This window comes from Dunckerocampus dactyliophorus, chromosome 21, assembly GCF_027744805.1.
Source record: "Dunckerocampus dactyliophorus isolate RoL2022-P2 chromosome 21, RoL_Ddac_1.1, whole genome shotgun sequence".
In the NCBI taxonomy this organism is placed as follows: domain Eukaryota; kingdom Metazoa; phylum Chordata; class Actinopteri; order Syngnathiformes; family Syngnathidae; genus Dunckerocampus; species Dunckerocampus dactyliophorus.
The window spans coordinates 11357177-11377102 of record NC_072839.1 but is presented as its reverse complement, the minus strand read 5'-3'; the positions used below and the strand labels follow the sequence as shown (position 1 = coordinate 11377102).

Below are 19926 nucleotides of genomic sequence, written 5' to 3'. Positions count from 1 at the left end.
TGGTTTCGCTCCGGTTGTGTGAGCTATCTACGACGCGGATGCATCTGATCAGACACCGACATTGGTATGTAGGGAAAGACGGAGGAGCGAGAGGACTGTCCCGTGTAATTTCCGATAATTTGACAGTAACCCAACGCGCACGGAAGTGCTCTTATTTTGATACATCCGGTTTAGTTGTATCCTCTGATAAATCTCTTTAAGCGCACACGGACTGGTTACGTGCCAAACCGCGGAGGAGCAAGATGACTGTCCCGTGTAATTTCCGCTGATTTGACTATAAACCACCGCATTCTGCTCGGGGGAGGCCGGGCGGAGAGGCGAGCAGTAGCGGTGGATGGGCCCAAAGTCCCGCGCGACTCGTCGGTTGGGACTGTTTCGATGGGGCGAACGCTGAAGATGAGACATCAAATATAAATAATAGTGTTAAAAAAGTGCAATGTTGGTAAGTGGCCATTTTGGTTTGTTTGGGTAAAGAACATCAATGTTATGTGATCTTAATTGCTAAAATGAAATGGATCACTTTATTCTGGGGAATTATCTTGACAGAATTTATTCTATTTGCCGGTGACTATGGGGTCCCTCCAGCCATGGTGACCTATGACCCCAGTCTGTCCTAACTCCTAATCCAGTCCTGATCCACCAGAGGACTTGCAAGGTAAGCGCAGTCAGACCTTTTGACACTTTTAAGGTGTGAAAACACTCATGGATTCTGATGCAAAGCAAGTGTGACCCTTTTGGAAGGGAACGTCCTCCCATTGACCCAAAGACTGAGTAGATGTCCAATAGAAAGATTTGGCTGGTGACTGTCCAGGACGAGTAATCGAGTCTGTGCTTCTCAAGGCTGTCTGCTGGGTAGCAGATTAAAAGATTACAACAATTAGCAGTTTACACGGAGACGGCACCAGAGCGACCTCTAGTGGTTGTTAGCATTGCTAGCTTAGCTGCTGGTTTTTGCCATCATGAACGTAACACGGCTAGGTTTTAAATGGGTCACGGTCTGATTTTGCGTGTGTGTGTGTGTGTTGCCGCCAAAAGTTATATCTCTCTCAGTTGTGATGAAAAACAAAAAAGATGCCCTGTGGGATACGTCATGGTTGTCTACAAACATGTATTAGCTCTTTTTTTTTAATATATATATTTTGACCTTTGTGTGTAGCTTAATAAGATAACCCAAAATATTGGAAACATCACAAACAGGGCAGAGACTAAAGTTTTTCAACAGATTCTTAAAAATGTCAGTGTTCTGTCATATAGAGGATCTTTGACTAGTGTTTTCTCAATAAGTGAGGTCATTAAAAACAGCAGAGCGCTCCTGTTGCATAGAAGAACTTAACAGTTTTGCTGTTTATCCTTAAAGATAGCAGATCACTCTTGTCACTGGTGTTTTTGCTGTAGATCCTTAAAAATAGCACAGCACTTCTGTCATTTAGAGGATCTTTGACAGGCACATTTGGGGTAGATCCTTAAAAAAGACAGTGCACTCCTGTCATATAGGAGATCTCTCACTTGGGGTTTTGCACTAGTTCCCGAAAACGGCAGTGCTCCTGTCTTATAGAGGATCTTTGACTAGCATTTTTGCAGTAGGTCCTTAAAAACAGCAGGGCACTTCCTATCATATAGGCTAGCGTTTTTGAATGCTCACACACGGCATCCCGCGGACACCTCCATTGGTCCACTTTCTCCCTCCCCCGATCACTGATGGTGAATAATTCAGTAGCGCTATCAAGGAGGAGGATGCTAACAGACAGATGGCGAGATGCACTCGAGACAAATGATGGAGAGACATTTCCCAGCATGCACATGATGCCGGTTGCGGTAGTTCCTTAAAGACAGCAGAGTGTTCCTGTCATATATAGGATTTTTGGCCAACATTAGCATTGGCCTCACATACAGAATAAGAATAATACAGGGAAGGAACAATTGATTTGAACAGTGGTGGTCTAGTGAATGTAATAGAAAGTGTATTTCTGATATATTTACTTCTTTATTGACAATTCATCGTAATAAACAGAGTCATTCTCCTCAGGTGATTCTGCGAGGAGCACAAACCGATGCAAGGAAGCCATATTTAACCCCGGCTTCTATTATTAGAGCCTTTGCCCTATTTTAAAACATTTGGGAGAGCAAAGGCGACTGATGCGGCGCTCATTAAGGCCGCGGATGCGTTCACGCACCAGTGAGCCTGCGAGCGGTTGCTATTGGTAACGGCTCGGCTCACTAGGAGAGGGGGTGGGTGGGTGTGTGTGGAGGGAGGGGTCGCGTGTGCTTTTTAGGGTGCAGATAGAGAGCTGATATGATGTGTGTGATCTTTAGCGCACACACATCTTGCTGTTTCCGCCACCTCCATCAGGTGCATGCTGGGAAGTGTCTCTCCATCATTTCTCATCTGGTCGCGTCCTCGTTTGCTTCCCCCACCTCTCTCCTCCTCCTCCTCCTCCTCCTTGATAGTGCTACTGAATTATTCAACATCAGTGATTGGGGGAAAGGGGAGGGAAAGGGGAGCAATGGAGGTGTCCGTGGGGAGCCGTGAGTCAGCATTGAAGCGTTTTAAGGCGCAGCGAGAGAGGGAAGCGATACCCTTTAGGTGATACGAGCGGATGCTGCAAGCTGTGTGTGTGTGTGTGTGTGTGTGTGCTCCAGCAGAGACAGCGATTAGCATAACAAGGACGCGGTGTTAGCAGCCAATTTTTTTTTTTTTTTTTTTTTGTATAAAAGGAGGCGATGGGAGACAGCTACATGTACCGGCGACTTCCCTACGCCAGAGGAGGCGAGGAAGGCGACGAGAAGGATGGAGAGGAGGGAGGAAGGATGCGAGAAAGTGTCGGGCGACAGATGGTAAAGAAGTTGTGGGAAGGATGAATCACTGTCTTGTATTTAATAACAAATGTTCCGTATTTCACTGAAATGATCGTTTATCATGAACGAAACCTAAAAAAAATGATGTATCAGTATGGGTGAGAAGCTGTTTTAGCCAATAGTGATCGGGATCTAATCCAGGTTGCATGCAGTGTAAATGCAACACATGCTGACACCTATACCTCTGGCAAATGTCATCAGATCTGTTTGCTTTGCTGTGTTCAGATAGGATCTTATTACAGTTTCTTACATTTTGGAATCCTGGATCTGGATCATACTCGATCTGCGTATACACTTAATGTTATTCAATTGATTCATTTTTGGGACATTTAAAGTTAAGTCGTTAATGATTTGTCTGAAGCTGCAAGGCATTTATTTCAAGCACGGCCACATGATACATGAGTATGATTGTCATTCAACCTATTCAAGTGTTTTCACATGAGTTTAATTCCTCGCTGAGAGTCCCGAGCTTTGAAAAATGCAAACAACTCCAAAATACAGCACTTACTCCAAAGTCTGTCTTCACATGCAAGATGACACGAGTGCAATGTGATTGTAGATGCAGGGCGAGGAAGGCACAGAGTGGCTGCTGGAGCTGCTGACCGACGTCCAGCTGCAGCAGTACTTCCTGCGCATCCGCGATGAGCTCAACGTCACGCGGCTCTCGCACTTCGACTACGTCAAGAACGAAGACCTGGAGAAGATCGGCATGGGCCGCCCTGGTAAGGTCCCACCCCCCACCGGTGCCTTTCTCCCTGATCCCCGAATATGGTGTAATGTTGTCATGGGTGGTGCTTTGCTGCTTCAGGTCAGAGGAGGCTGTGGGAGGCCGTCAAGAGGAGGCGAGCGCTTTATAAACGAAAGTCCTGGATGAGCAAGGTGGAGTTCAACACACGCCGCACGTTATCAGTTTGTTTCGAGGGAACTACCCCGTAGAAATGGTGTCAAAATGTGGTGCAGTCAGTCCCCGCTATTTGTGGGGACTGACTAGTGAGACAGCACCCTTTGCTGGATTCATAGCTGCAGCACATTTTCCCCCCGCAGAAAGCTCCACCCAAACACTTTGTATTTAACTTATCATAAAAAACTAATTATTTACAATTTAAAGCAGAGAAAAAGAAATCTGAATATGCGAGGGTGCAAAATCAATATCTTCCTGCTTCTCAAGACTGATACAGATAAACGCTAACTTTTTATATCTCTTATTTCCGGGTGGCTGGTGGGGTTTGGTGTGTTGAGGGTCGATGTTTTTTTGGTGCAACTAGCGTGCAAAGTGTCTGAGGCTGTGGGGAAGACCGACATGATCGATGTCATGTTTGTTTACAACATGTGTTTACAGTACGTACAGTACCTGCATGTGAAGTATGAATGGTCAAGCATCCAGTAGCTTTATCTACCTCTGCATGGGCTTTAAAAATGTTGCACTACTCAGCTTGTTGGTGTAAAACTCATGCGTGTTACACTTGCTGTACTGTGGCAGTATACTTGTTAATAAATAACCATGTAGCCAAAGAGAGCCGCATTTTCCTTTCCGCTTTCTCATGCACTCCAAATCATTGTTAAAGTGAAAAAAAATTACTTGTCACATTTGGGAAATAACATCCTCTCTGCCTGTGCCTCCAATTAGGTGTTTCCTGTGAAGCGGCCCGACGCCGACCCCCAGCAGCCCGTCCCGCATGGCGCGTCGTCCGGCGGTGGGGCCACACCCACCAGCGACTCTGCAGCCTCGCTCACCTGCCTCATCCGAGAGTCTGAGCTGCAACTCTTTGAGCGCTTGGGCGACGGCACGTTCGGAGTGGTGCGCAGGGGCGAGTGGAGTGCCCCCAGCAGTCGAGTGGTGCGTTTGACTCATAAAGGCAGCATAAAAACAACTTCTCTGCCAATGTCCTCCATCTTCCTTTCCGTCCTGCAGCTGTCAGTGGCGGTGAAGTGTCTCAAGGCCGGCGTGCTGGACTCAGACGGCCTGGATGACTTCATCAGAGAGGTGAATGCCATGCACTCCCTCAGCCACCAGAACCTGATCCGCCTCTATGGGATTGTCCTGACACAGCCCATGAAGATGGTGAGGGACACACACACACACACACACACACACACACACAGTGTCAAACGTTGACAGTGTCTTAATGTGACTCCACTGTGTCCAGGTGACTGAGCTGGCGCCTCTGGGCTCGCTGTTGGACCGTCTGAGGAAACGTCAGGGGCACATTCTGATCTCATCACTGTGCAACTACGCTGTGCAGGTTGGTTTTTGGACAAAAACAAGCGATGTTGAACATGTCGCAACGCTGTATGTACTATTACTCTAGGTGGCGTGCGGTATGGCCTACCTGGAGCAGCGCCGTTTCCTCCACAGAGACCTGGCGGCCCGCAACGTGCTGCTGTCCACCAACGAAACGGTGAAGATCGGAGACTTTGGCCTAATGAGAGCGCTGCCATCACACGCCGACCAGTACGTCATGGAGGAGGGACACAAAATCCCTTTCCCATGGTGAGAAGACATCTGGAGTTGAACACGAACATCCACACATCCACTGACATACTCTTGATGCGATTCACTCCAGGTGTGCTCCAGAATCCCTGAAATCTCGGACCTTCTCGCATGCGTCCGATACCTGGATGTTTGGGGTGACCCTGTGGGAGATGTTCACCCATGGACAGGAACCGTGGCTGGGCCTGAATGGAAGCCAGGTGCCTAGAAACAAATTGTTCCTGCAACTTCCAGAATTTGGTCCACTTTTTCTGAATGAGCGTCTGCTTGCAGATCCTCCACAAGGTGGACATGGAGGCCGAGCGGCTGTGCAAGCCAGACGACAGTCCTCAGGACATCTACAATGTCATGCTACAGTGCTGGAGCCCCAAACCTGAGGATCGGCCCACCTTTGTTGCCCTGAGGGACTTCCTGATGGAGGTAGCACTTACCTTTTAATGTACTGTAAAAGTCTTTTGATGATTGCTAACATAGTTCTTCTTTAGACCATGCCGACAGACATGAGAGCTCTCCAGGACTTTGCAGAGGAAGACAAACTTGAGATTCAAATGAATGATGTCATCACCATCATAGAGGGAAGGTCCGTCCTTCAACTTGTCATCTAACTTCCGTTCATTCTTCATCCATCAGTCTTTCAACGCTTGTGTGCGTGCGTGTGTGTGTGTGTGTCACAATAGCACAAAGCATCATTTGTTGATGTCAAATTCCTTGCATACTGTGGAATTACTGAGCACACGAGTGTGGTCATGTGATGGACAGCTTGCAGACCATTTGAGAGTCCCATCATGGTGGCACCCTTACGTGTCAATATGTGTTCCTCCAGGGCAGAGCACTACTGGTGGCGAGGCCAGAACAGGCGAACATTGCGCATGGGCCAGTTCCCTCGCCATGTGGTGACGGCGGTAGCCGGCCTATCCGCCCACGACATCAGCCGTCCGCTCAAGCACTCGTTCATCCACACGGGACACGGGGACACCGACCCTCACCGGAGCTGGGGCCACGCCGACCGCATAGACAGGTCAGCGGTGCTTTGGATTCTCACTGCTGGTCCTGCGCCATCTAGTGGTACTTGGGAACAATGTAGAGACAAATGTAATTATATTAGACATGTGCATATGAAATTATTGAATACAATTATTAAGTATTACATATTCAAATTCAAATTAGACTGTTCCACTCACATCATACGCCACAAGGTGAACACAAGCCACAGAGACAAAGCTGAACCGTGACGGTGGTGGAACGGTGCCACTTGCAATGTTAGCATGTTCAAAAATCGGTCACCAGGTAGAATTTGATTACTTGGCCTTGCAGCACCGTTGTTCATATACACTAAAACTTTAACGGGAAAGGACTTACACATTACAATGCAATTACTATGAATGTCCACTGGACTGCAGCACTGCACCACAGACTGCAGCCTACATGCAGCACACGTCTCATAATCCCTTCCTTTCTGTGCTCTCTCCAGTCTGTACTTGGGGAACCCCATGAAGCCCCCTGATGTTCTCGGAGTGGACCCTTGCATGTCAAGACCAACCAAGCTCCCCAACCGTGCCAAGAGTAACTAAACGCCCACTTTTTGAAAATTGTTTACAGCAAAGACTGACATGTAAAACGTGTTAAACTTCCTTGCAGAGCAACCCCCTCCCCGTCCTCCTCAACCTGCAGTGTTGCTGAAGAGTGAGTGTCCCGTCAGATGTCCGCTATGTCCAATCACATCCTGACTCTTCTGTTGTGCCCTCAGAGCCCTACTACGATTCCGTGATGGAGGATTATGATGACGAGGATGACCCCGCCGGCACTCGCCCCGGCCCCAAGAGGCTCGGCGTGTCCCTGGGCCTCAAGCTTCGCCCGTGGGAGGCCTGCTGCGGCACACAGGCGGAAGCCAGCGAAGTGTCGCTCATCGATTTCACAGACGACAGCTTCAGCTCGACCACGCCCTCGCCGCTCACTGAGACGCAGCAGCCAGACGAGGACACGCTGAAGGTGCACGTAGCAAATTCTACGTTAACCCTCAAGACACCCAATTCTGCTTATTGGACTGTTTTGTCTCACAATTTATCAGTTAGTTTTAAGGTTAATTGTATGAAACTGGGCCAGTATTTGTCTTGTATTATTCTTTAAAAAAATTATTGATCACAAGGTTTTATGGGATAGGAGATTTGCATTGTGCCAACACTCTTTACCCTCAGGACCAATTTGATCCCATCGACTCCCATTCTATCCATATAATTTTGTCATACTGCAATTCTAGCATATTATATTGCTCTTCTCTTTCCTCTAAGCCTCACCTTCAAAATAAAGGGAAAACAGGTTTTAGGTGTGATGACCACCTCCAAACCACCCTCCCAAATATTCCTCTACAGTATTGCATATTTTGTATTCTGCCCATTAAAAAAATCAGAGGTTCTTATGACAAAAAGGGCATTAAAATATTTTTTAAATAATAAAAGTTTTAGAAAAATGATGAAAGTGAAAAAAATATTTGTTACATTTTCATTCCACTTTCATGAGGGGGGCTGTTTTCAGACCTAAGGGTAAAAACTGTAACTTCATTTTAAAGGGACCTTAAGGTTTAAGATAATTAAGGCACTTCTTTTTTTCTAACAAACATGGTATTACCAGTCAGTGAGCAAGGGGGCTTTCTCTGTGTTTCCCCATTTTAAGTTTGCAAAGACGAGCTAAAAGTCCGGAAACCAAACATTTTTATAAATAAAAGACAATCTGTGCAGCCACTCGTAAAACAGCAGCAGGGTCCTCCAGGGGTTTCGCGCTCACCGCCTTTAGCTCGGCCGGGAATGTCAGAGCTATAACCTCTTCTCCTCAGATGCACACAATGTGACGAGATGCTGCTCATTGATTGGTGACGCAATTCTTTACACTTTAACGGCCGACTTTGTCTCTCGCTATTTGCACCCTTCTTGCATCAGAAGCAAACGGAAGGGCCACTTGGACACATTTAGTAAATTAAAGATGCTAAAACTAATCCAGTGTAGGTTAATACAGTATATGCTAAGCTACCTGAACAAAACATGAACATCTTATCATTTGTAGTATAAGTTGCTTCCTATCTTATTGGTAACTAATTTATTTTATTTTTACAATATGTCGAGGGCCAGTAAAATACAAGCTGCGGGACAAAATTGGCCCCCGATTTGCACTTTCGGACAGCTCTGTCCTACAGTGTCTGTCACTCAAAGGCTTTACATTTTGAAAAGGCACACGTGTATTTTCCCCCCCCATTAGCAGGACACTTTAATCATTATTAAAGTATTGATAAGCATATATAATTTCAATATTTTAGGACACCCCCTCCATCCTGGACTGGCCCCTCCCACAACCTGCTTATGATGAAGTGGCTACAGAGCTCCAGGACCAATCGGAGGACCAGGAGGTGCGATCCATCAACAAGGGGACAACTGAAGAGGCCTCGCCCACTCCCTCCAGTGCCGCCGTGTTGGGCAGGAATGAGTCGCAGTCGGCTGACCTCTTCCAAGAGCTCCAGAGAGAGGTCCCGAATGGTTTAAGATGTCTAAGGTGTCATTGTTTGGCCTAACTTATTTTCCCCGTATTGATGAAGGTGATGGTGAAGCTGCAGGTTCCCATGGCGACAGGTCGCTCCCTACCCTCCTCGCCGCTCCCGCTGCCACTGGCCCCTCTCGCACCTCACCGGCAGATCTACCTGCCCCCGCCTTTGCCATCCTCCAGCTTCACGTCGGGCTTCGGGGACCGTCCGGTGGTGCCGCCTCGCAGCCCCGCCCCTCCGCTGCGCCCTTCCAAGGGCGCCTCCCACCCACATCACAGCTCCATCTCCCTGGAGCTGGAGGACACGCCTCCTCAGATCCCTCCCCGGGACCGCGCTCTCTCCCAGCCCGGCTCACGCTCTTCCTCACCCCTCACTCTGGCGCCACCAGCGGCATCCTCCCCCCTCCTTCCACCTCCCCCGCTTTCCGTCTCCCCCCGCCGGGCATCTGGCCTCCTGGGTCCACTCCTGTCCTCCTCCTCACCTCCCAAAGTGGCTCCTCCTGGTTCTTCTTCCTCCTCGGACCCTCTGGCCTTGCGGGAGGCTCGGGGACTCTCCTCTGTGATTGACAGCTCACAGAGCGCCGTCCCGGCCCCGTTGCCAGAGCGACCAGCTTTACTGGAGAGGTGCGATGTGAGACACTCTGCACTCGACTGACAGGCGGGACGACAAATTGAGTGTTTTTGGCATGAGATGCTTGTATCAGCAGCAGTTATGCAGCCGCATTCTCTTTTCTGCCATTTGGACACACTTGACACTATTTTTACCGAAGTTTCGATAAACTGATGAATGGAAAAAAATCATGCAAGAATCACTCAATACAATCTCCGCTTGACGGACAGCCTTAAGTGTATTTGTCTCCCTATGTCAATCACTTCACAGAGCTTAGCTCTGACATTTGCTTCTTTTGACGTCATTTCTTCAAGAGATTTTTGCTGCCTTTGGTTTTGATTCTGTCAGTCTGCAATGAGACAAAAAATAATTAGTACTCATAATAAATACATTAGAATATTAGATTACAGAAAACAGTGATAAACAAGCAAGTGATGTATGTACATAAGCCAGCGTCTACTACTTCCTGTCTCCTTCTGATCAAGATATGGAGCAGCCAATATGGCCGCAGTCAAACCCATGATGCAGCAGCCTGTCCGGGCCAAGCCCAACTCCTCCTGCAACAACAACAACGGACGGCCGGCAGCTCCCAGCATGCAACAGGAGCTGAGCATCTCGCAGGTGAGTGCGAGGAAGACCACATGCCGGAACGACGCTGCTTGTGAGTGTAATATTCTTTGCCGTGTTTGTTTTCGAGCAGGTGCAAGGAGCCGTTCATGGGGTCACGCTGGACGAGTGTCAGGCTGCACTGCAAAGTCACAATTGGGGAATCCAGCAGGCTGTTAACCATTTGAAGGTACACCGGAGTCAGCCCTAAGATAGCTAGTTTGTGTGTCCATGTGCTTGTCAGTGTGTACCAAATTTGGTGGTGATTTGGTTAAATACCCTCAAATTACAGGGAGTTGTTTTCTAGAGACTGTGAGCAGTGGAACATTCATTGTTTAGCAGCATTCATTCGTTCCAGAACGTCTGACTCGAACTGAAACAGACGCTAACCGAATCAATTTTTCCCCATAAGAAATAACGTAAATCCAATTAATCTGTTCCAGAAAGCCAAAAATGTTAACGCAAAACACATTTTTGTAGTTTTACAAATCCAGTTTTGCATGCAGACATCAATTTTAAATCCTTATAAATACATATAATCATTAATGAAAGGGATAAATTAACATTTAAGCTTACTTTCACCTTCGTTGAAGACGTGACTCTTGACGCGACTGACAAAGACACGATGTGGCAGCGAGAGTGCCAACATTTTGATAAAAAAGATGAGAAACACCATTTAATTCAAGAAATAACTCACGACTCACGCTATTTTGTTAGCAAGCTAAGGATGCTAACAAAGACATTTGTGATAAAAAATAATTGAACGCTGTCAGACTCACGCAGTGTATTAATAATGCAACAAGGCACCATATTGTATGCTAACCGGAAAATGTATGCAAAGCAAGGCAAAATTTGTCAATTTTTTATGTTCACTGAAAAACACACTAAACAAGGTTCCACTGTAGCACATGCAACACAGTAGGGGTGTACTGTATGTTTTCAAAAATGTTATTCTTCTGTATGCCACAATAACAAAATGTTTACAAATAAAATTAATAAGGGCGTGGTTGATGTGGAAGAACGAGCCCATCTAACACATTGGGGATGACCAAAAATCACACACGCCACACTCCAAAATCTTGTAAGAAGTCTTCCCACAAGGGTGGATAGGTGCAAAGCGGGGTGGAACAACTCCACATTCTGTAGCTGCAAAATGTCCCCATACTTTGATCCACGTACTATGGCAACAACCAAAAAAAGGTCAATCGGATTACATTTATTTTGCTATTAGTATGATACCATTGTTGATGAAGGTGGAGCAGTTGTTTCGTCTGGGCCTGCGGTCCCGGTCCGACTGCGAGGCACTCCTGCAGCGCTGCCAGTGGAACCTGGAACAGGCCAGCTCGCTCATGCTGGACACGTATGGGCCGCACTGCAACAGGTACGAAACATACATATAATATGCAATAAACGGAGAGGGAAAATATTTAGTTTGCCAAAAAAATGGTATTCCCCAGGGAACTGTGAACCACGGTATTTTACATCCAGAACACTTAGTCCTGCTGACTGTCTCTCTTTTTTTTTGTCTCACAGGAAGTAAGAGCCGTGACACAACTGTCCTAGGACGAGCACCCGGCACTGAATGTTCTCCTCTTGTATGTACTGTGAATATCTGCTAGCAATCTCTGTGGCACAATGGAACCGCTTACTTGAACACGTGCTATGTTATTTATTTTCACTACATGACTGTCATATTTGGGATGTACATACTTACTGCAGCTTTCAAAATTCCACAAATACACAACGCTTCTCATGTCGTGTATTCGCAGGTGGAAATAAAAGTGGTATGGAAGAGAATGCTTCCAGTAAAGCGGGAAGTGCGCCTATAGTGTCTTGTCTGCCTGAACCACTTCCCCCTCCCCCGGGATCAAACGATCAAAAGTGGCTGTGCATTGTGGCGTGCTGGATCAGTGTGTTATCCCTGGACAGCCTTGCTGATCCGCAACAGCACTAAGCACTCTCGTTGCAGTTACCAATGGTGCATGACACACACACACGCACACATACACACACAGGCAGGCAGAAAATCAACCTCATGACTCAATGATATTTGTAGTATCAAATGGCATGGCTAAATTGATGCTAGGCAAATAAATAAAGGCTGAATGATTCTGAATGGAGTGCGTTTCTCTACTGTGGCATTTTAATAAGTTTGATAAATTCCATTTTTGTCAGTCATGTGCTTACTTGTCTTGACCCCTGGCATCTGGCCAAGTGTGGGATAGTGACACTGATTTCTCATACCAGGACAGTAAGTAAGTTCCCCCCCCCCCCCCCCCCCCCCTCTCCCTCAATGTATGGTCAATGTTGGCACATGACCTCGCATGACGTAAAAGCACCCCGTGGCTCTAAACGCCGTCTGTAAGGATGATCACGTTTGAGAAAAGTACCACAAAAATGGCCATGATGTCAGTTTCAATTTGCGCTCTTAATAGTTTTGGAATGAGTCCTTTTTTTCCCTCTTACCTTCTCCCACTACTTTTTTCCTCTGACTAACATCTCATTCTTTCTGCACTTGAATGTCCACAATTCTTGCAGTACAGTATTAATAGAATGATAACGGCTGCCAACCAGTGGCTTTCACATGACTTCCAACTCTTTGTGATGGTTTCATCATGGGCCCTTGGCCCTTGTTGACATTGTTAGCATGGAGTGCTGTCGTAAGTATGACGACAATGATATGAATATTTGCACAGAGTGAGGCAAAAGACCGTGGGAGAAGGAAGGCGGCTGGAGGAAAAGTGACTTATCCTTGAACTGGGGGAGGGCAACGATCGATGGTGTCAAACTGAGAGGAGAAAGATGTTCTCCCCGAGGAGAGGGAAGTAAAAGCTGGAGAGGACAGAGACAAAGAGGAGGTGTGATGATGAAGAGCTCCTTAAAACAAAAGAGGAAGGCCATTCAGGGAGAGGTGAGCTTTATCCGTCATGATTTTGGACACTTCACTATAAATATTCTTTGTCTTTCAGAGACATTCTCCTCCGCCGTCTCCGAAATGCAACCTTTTCATCATTTGCTCACAGTTCAAACGACTCAACTTTCCACGACTCAAAACGGTACAATTTTGAGTCACCTTTCCTATTGTCAAAAGTGGTGAAGGCGACTAAAATAACTGCTTAAGGGTTCCGGATCACAGTGTTACACAACTATTTCCTTTGTGAGAGTCGTTAACAGGGACTACTTTTCTTTGGAACCCCTACCTATTGGATAAACAGTGGCGGGGTTCCAGAGGGGCATGGCTAAACAGGGTATAGTGTGTTGATTAGTGGTCACTTTTCTGCTTTTGGCCCACTTTTAGTTGCGTTTGCGTGTTGTGTTTTCATTCCTCAGCCGTCCTCTAGTTGCTCCTTCTCATCATCTGCTCACTCAACCTTTCATGACTCAAACAGTACACTTCGGTTCAACTTTTCCACAGTTCTAATTTGTGAAAGGGACCAAAGTAAAGGCATTAGGAGTCCCAATCACAGTGCTACGTTGTCTATATATTAAGAGAACGAGACGAGATGAGATTTTAACATTAATTAAAAAAAAAAAAAAGTACAACAAAATATGACTTGATTTATTTTATATGATTGTTTTTATTTAACCGAGTCACAAAACAATGCAGACGTAAGGCCAAGTAAACCACTGTTATGATGATGATAATATAATCATAATAATGCAATATTTCCTTTTAATATGTCATCTTTCACTCTGTGAAGTTGTGGGATTGCCATTTGTGACATCTGTTTTCGTACTGTTTAAACTTTGCAGCATTTCTTGAAATGCTGGCTTTTCAACTCCGTTAAAGAGCAGCATTTCTTTGGCGATGTAGTAAACTACACTCTGTGAACGCACACCATTTTGCACTCTTCCGTTTGTATTGACTTTGCCGATCAATCGTCTCAGTGAGTGTTGACTGTAGTTTTTGGTTCGGTTGGATATGTTTTGGTGGGGGAGTTTGTTTTGTTTATGTTGTCACCACTTAGGAAGAAATTCGGCATACTGGTTCGTTCATGTTAATGGGCTCACCTTGCTCATTATTAACATTCCCACATGGGGGCTGTGGCATTTGGCTTTGCAATCACCTTTTTTCCTTTTGTTTTCTACTGCATTGCTCTTCACGAGGTTCCACTCTTTTGCTGTGTGTACGCTCGTGGCCCCGCCTCCCCCTATAGAGACAAAGCGACTGTATGACTGACAAGAGGTCTCACTTTGTCTCACAACATCTGAAGCTGTTCTATGAAGTGTCTAGGTGCTGAACCAACGCACAGAGTGAATCCTCTTCCTGCCTGTTTGGAGGCGAGAGACGAGGAGGTTAGTAAAATTAGTTAATTTTTGTTTATTGTGTGATTAGTATATTATCACAAGGCAATTTTTCTCTGAACAAGAAATCTTCTCATGATCTTGTGACACCCCTACGATATATAGTACAGAATATTTAGCCATTTCCATTGTCAGCTTTAAAGGCATCCTTCCTTATTGGCTAAACGGTGAGAGAGTACCTCAGGGGTGGGGTTAGAACAGGTGCAGTTTGTTAATTGAAAGTCACTTCCTGTGTTTCATTTCTCAGCCATCCTCTACCTGCTCCTTCTTATCATTTGCTCACGGAATGAATGACTCGACATTCCCCGACTCAAACGGTACACTGTGGTTCAGCAGTTCCTGTTCAAAGTTCTGCAGGGCACCAAAATATGTGAGTTTTGCTGCATTTCGGGTCAGTCACTTGCTTTTTTAGTTTTGTATGCACGGCTCTGGGCTTTGTTTGTCACGTGGAACCCCTCAAGGTGTCTCGTAAACAACACCTGGGTCAAATGGTGAGACGCCTGTGTCGTCTCTTGACACTGCCGCCTGTTCCTCCAGGTGATAAAGCCGGCTTATGAAGACAAATAGCAGTGCTTGTTCAGAGGTCAATGTCAATAGGACGGGCATCCAGCGAATTTGTAGTGTTGCCGCTTGAACTGTCAGAGGGCATTTTTTAAATACCAAAGTAAGCATACTCTTGACTTTAAAGGACATGCAAGCAAAGGGCCACTTGCACAAAATTTTTTTTAAAAAAAGGTGTGAAATAAATAAATCAACAAGCTCACAACAGGAAGTGATACCGTCTTTAACTATCACTGTTATTAGATAAATATTGATTGTGGACTCGTCCAGATGATGTTGTAGTGTACAGGTATGTAGTTATTTCGAGATGATGTATTGGAAGAGAAAGGATTAATTGGGTTTGTTCCTTGAGTAAGAATGGTATTCATCCCCAGTTCTGTAATGCCATGCTTTGTTATATTTCCTTTTCGTATATTATTGATGGCTTGAAAAATTGTGACATGATAGTGGTGGTATACAGAGGTGGACTACGTTACTTAAGTCCCCATAAAGGCCCAGGTAACAAATGCACCGCCCGCCCTGCAGTAGCTTATATAAAATAATGGGAGTCCAAAGGACTAAATTGGACCTATGCAAATCCAAGATAAAAAAAAATTACATTTAAAAATTAAGCAAGGGATAGTTGGACTCAGTTTTGTCATGTAATTCAGCTTTGTTCCTCAAGAGGCACCCATGAGACTTGGAAAAAACATATTTCAAATGATAAAGACCAACAAGTGGTCACATAAAACAGCTAAAAATGGCAAGCGGAGGACTAATACAGTAGCTCGTTTTAAAAGGACACTGTCAATCATGTTTCTTCCGCTTGAACTGTAATTGATGAGAGCGGCTTTTTCATCATGGGGCAGAGGCGGCTGTTAATTCCTGCTTGCCGGTCCGACACATGTCAGTCATCCTGATGTGCTGCCGAGATGCGATGAGCCGCCCAAGGCTGCACTGCATCCACACACAGACACACACCCACACTCACTCTCTGCAGCAGCAACATCTGGAGTTCTTTGTTCAAAGACATCTTTTCTTCCTTCACTGATTGACAGCAATCACATGACTGAAACAGCCATTTAGTTTGACATTTTCATGTCAATAATAAATGATATACACATATAGAGACATGACTCTCATCTGTGTCTAATCAGTCAGCTCCCTTCCTACCTGTGTGTCTCACCAGTCCGTCTTCCCTTACTGGATGTCTTCCACCTGTGTCTAACCAATCAGTTCCCTTCCTACCTTTTACATGTAGCTCCTTGCCTCCTGCCGTTCACCTGTGTCTAAACCATCAATTTCTTTCCTGCATTCTTGTCTCGTCAATCATATCGTAAGTCTCTCACCTGTCTAACCACCAGTTACTTGCTCCCGGTCTTACACCTGTTTCTAAACTTTTGTGCCCTCATTTTCCCCGCCTGTGTCAAGCCACTAACCTTCTGTTAATTAAGTTTTGATTACTTCCTTGCCCTCCCGTCAGTCCCTCCTGTGTCTCTGCCGCATCACCTTCCTGGTTTGTTTTCTTTGTCCTTGTTATGCGTTCACATCTGCATTTTTTTTTCTTTTTGCACTAGTTAGCCTCTAGCCTGTTTTGGTCCTAAAATGGCCGTTAAGAAGAAGAGTTCTTCACTTTGTCGCGGCTGTATCGCTTCTCGTTAGCTGCAACACAAATACTTTCCTTCTTAATTCGGGAATCAATAGCAGAATGTGGCTGATGAGAGGTCATGTCATCTCATTCACATTCCTGATGAAAATCCTTGTTCCTTATCAGTAATGAGTACGGATTATCAACAGCTGCAGTCTGGTAATCATGTGTATTGACAGCAAATGCAGTGGCGTGAATACGTATTCAATGCACACACTTTCCTTGCACATCATGGTAAACAAAGAGGATCATATTTAATTTTCTGTCTTTTTTTTTTTGTACCTCTACAGTACATCTTTTCACTGCTCCTCTCCGGGCCCTGTTTGTCAGTGTACAAGGAATATAGCAGGTGAAACACAGCCCCCGCCACACTTGACGTCTAAAGATTATGAATGGATTACAAGATCGGGGAGGATGCTAATTAACACCGGGTTGACTGGATGAATAATGTCAATAATGGCTCTTACCTTGCCCTGCTCACCCCTCCTTAGTCTGTGCACCCAGCCATTGTTGTCGTGTTTCGTCCTCGTACTCACTGTCCTTCTCGCTGCTCGTCTGGAACAACACTCAATGGAGCGCGTTGGTCAACACACTGTAAATGGAGACAAATTAAACAAGCAAAGTGCTCCAATGAAGATGTTTTTTTTTTTTTTTTTTTTTAACACCGCACAACCTTCACTTTGGTTTGTGTGCACGTGGAGGACGAATGGTATTGTGCAACATTATCATTGACACTGATAGCCATGTACTTTGTTTATTATAATCATTTTGAATCACCACTTCTGCTCACCATCCTCAAAGTTTTTGCACTAAAAAAAAAAAACAAAAAAACCCCCAAAAAACAGAGATGCATGCTTCCCTTCCTCCTGGCACTAACCCTTATTGAGTGAACACCTAGACTGATAATTCCTGGTAAGGAACATTATTATTTCCCCCATTTCTTCTTCTTACGTGTGTAATTACTGCGGAAAATCTTTTAATACTTAAGTATTTATGTGCAAAATATGAATGACTATTTGGTTTCACACGGGATTAAGGGGAATTACCACGCTGATCTAAAATCAGTGCATGCAGAGCTCATTACACAAAGAAGACAATTCTCCTTTATGACACTGAAAAGTGCCACAAATGTGTCGGGGATTTCCATGAAATCCATCTACATTATATATAGCTACATTATTGATGATTCAAATTTAAATCATTCTCCGTATTTTGTTGAATTCATGATGTAGTCCACCAGGGAGGTGCAAAGGGATGACATTTGATATCAAAGTTAAAAAGATAAAAGACATGTAAATTATGTACATGGAATCTGAAAAAGTGAACTGCGTTTTAATTTTCAGTCGCCACTGATTGGAATTCATCTAATTTTTCCTTGCCGATGTTGCCACGTGGATTGTTTTCAACAAGGAAATGCTGCATTGAGAAATATTCATTTATGTTTTTTGTGGTTGTGGTTGGCACGGCATCATGCTGAGAACTGCTTCAGATATTTTTGGTTATATTTGCGGTGTACGGTTGTTTTTTTGTTTGTTTGTTTTTTTTTTACATTGATGCAGCGTGTGAGTACAGTGACGGCATCCTTTCATCCAGCTGCTTGATTAGCTTTAAAAAAAAAAAAAAGAACACAGTGTTCCCCCCGGGCTTCAACATACTGCTCTGATAGAAGGCAGTGTATGGATACATGCTCTCGATGTCACAACATCTTTAAATGAAAATACATTTCTGGAGATCATAATAGATGAAAAAATGAGCTGGAAATCTCTCACATCAAAAATATACAACACGAAGTGGCGAGAAATACTTCACGATCAAAAGTCACTCCACCATCTTTACTACTCTGTGGTAGTACCATACCTAACTTATTGTGTGGAGATATGGGGTAATAATCATAAAAGAAATCTTCACTCGCTAAATGACTACTGAAAACACCAGGGAGGATAATACATTTTCAAACAGCTAAAATAATGCATAAAGCTAACAATAACCTGTGACCCAAAAATGTCAATGATGTTTGTCTCAAATCATTATTATTTATTTATTATTACACTGATTATTATATATGATTTCTATTATGAAAAAAAATCTTAATAATTCCATCATTATATTGTTACATTACCTTATCACTCTTCTATGTGTTAAAAAATCACATATGGAAAACAGGAAGTGAATAAATGCACTGCAATAGATGTGGAACGGCTGGGGGGGGGGTAGGATTAAATAAGCTTTGTTTCTTTCCTACTCCTTTTGGACATGTGGAACTGCGAATTGAATTATGTGATGTGTTCCATTGTAACTTGTATGCATGTTCAAATAGAATTAAACCATTACTATGACCAAGTGCACTAGGACAGATTGGAAGACTATACTTCGTACATTATAGCTTTCTAATTTACCTTATTTATTATGTATTGTGTAAAACTAAGACATGAATAACGTCAAATTGAAAGTACAAAATGAATGCCGACCCAACATCCACCAGTTCAAGTTCCAGCCAAGTGTTTCCAGAAAGATTATTAAACCGTTGTTTGATGTGTGTTGTAAAAGGCAGTGCGCTAGCATGAATTAACTTGAGACAAATGTGCACATTAGCACTCAATAAGTCATCAAAACTTACCTTTATGCATTCCCACATAGTATCAGCATTTGAGACCAAATATGAGGTGAAAGAAAAATGGTAAAAATACAGTAGTAGTCTATCTGTGCGGAGAGAGAAAGTTAACACACGCGCAATCGACATGCGTCAAGTGAGACGGATGTAACAGAGAGAATCCGGCCACTTTTCAAAATAAAACAAAAAATTAAATAATGTAAATTATTTAATACCAAATTAATACCAAATGACTCCGGTGGTTGGGGACCACTGCTGTAAGAAATCTGTTTCCCAGCATTCACACCATAAGAAAAATACTTTTCAAAGCCTGTTAGCCAAAACCATCATTGTGAGTGCTTTTCTGTCAGCATTCACACAGGTAGAACAATTGTTTTTAAAGCCCAATAGCCAAAAGCATCATTCTGATTGCTTGTTTCTTAGCATTGACCCCAAAAAGAAAACTGTTTTCATACACAATGGCATTGTGAAATTAGCGCTTCATACTCTCAGCATTCATACATCAAGATGCAACAGAAATGGTATGAACACTTGCCTCAGCGTTCACGACAATTCACAGCATTAGTGTGAAATCAATGCTTGTCTCCCAGCATTCATACAGTTTGAAGATTTATTTGACACACAATAGCGTGACTATGAAAATGCTTGCCTCTCCGCACTGAGCACAATTCATGCGCAATAGCATTAGTGTGAAATGAATGCTTGTCTCTCAGCATTCAGACATGAAATAA

The 19926-nt window shown here is 44.4% G+C and overlaps 1 protein-coding gene and 1 long non-coding RNA gene across 7 annotated transcripts; one reads left to right on the top strand and one right to left on the bottom strand.

The window, feature by feature from the left end:
* The first annotated feature begins 24 nt into the window (after nucleotides 1–24).
* tnk2a (tyrosine kinase, non-receptor, 2a) lies at nucleotides 25–12290 on the top strand. Of its 6 annotated transcripts, none has more exons than XM_054766004.1 (22): nucleotides 25–442; nucleotides 586–655; nucleotides 2716–2835; nucleotides 3416–3578; nucleotides 3665–3735; nucleotides 4484–4693; nucleotides 4769–4918; nucleotides 5004–5099; nucleotides 5166–5347; nucleotides 5421–5547; nucleotides 5621–5767; nucleotides 5833–5927; nucleotides 6171–6365; nucleotides 6819–6910; nucleotides 6986–7030; nucleotides 7095–7336; nucleotides 8655–8861; nucleotides 8931–9499; nucleotides 9971–10106; nucleotides 10186–10281; nucleotides 11323–11472; nucleotides 11625–12289. In XM_054766004.1, exons 3-22 carry the CDS (start codon nucleotides 2722–2724, stop codon nucleotides 11652–11654), a joined length of 3117 nt encoding a protein of 1038 aa, XP_054621979.1. In that variant the 5' UTR covers nucleotides 25–442; nucleotides 586–655; nucleotides 2716–2721; the 3' UTR covers nucleotides 11655–12289. The 6 variants fall into 6 exon arrangements, with proteins under 6 accessions (XP_054621979.1, XP_054621981.1, XP_054621978.1 ...); XM_054766006.1 differs by having other exon boundaries at nucleotides 547–655; nucleotides 11345–11472; XM_054766003.1 differs by having other exon boundaries at nucleotides 547–655.
* LOC129174238 (uncharacterized) lies at nucleotides 9333–19323 on the bottom strand. The gene is made up of 4 exons (XR_008567389.1): nucleotides 19202–19323; nucleotides 17052–17176; nucleotides 11331–11463; nucleotides 9333–9834 (listed from the first exon to the last, which is right to left on the bottom strand). It is a non-coding gene; the product is annotated as an uncharacterized LOC129174238 (long non-coding RNA).
* Nucleotides 19324–19926: the final 603 nt, after the last annotated feature.

Coding starts and splice junctions, on each gene's coding strand:
- tnk2a (XM_054766004.1), top strand. CDS start 2,722: ATGGGAGACAGCTACATGTACCGGCGACTTCCCTACGCCAGAGGAGGC. Junction 4,694..4,768: donor GTGCCCCCAGCAGTCGAGTG/GTGCGTTTGACT, acceptor TCCGTCCTGCAG/CTGTCAGTGGCGGTGAAGTG. Junction 8,862..8,930: donor TCCAAGAGCTCCAGAGAGAG/GTCCCGAATGGT, acceptor GTATTGATGAAG/GTGATGGTGAAGCTGCAGGT.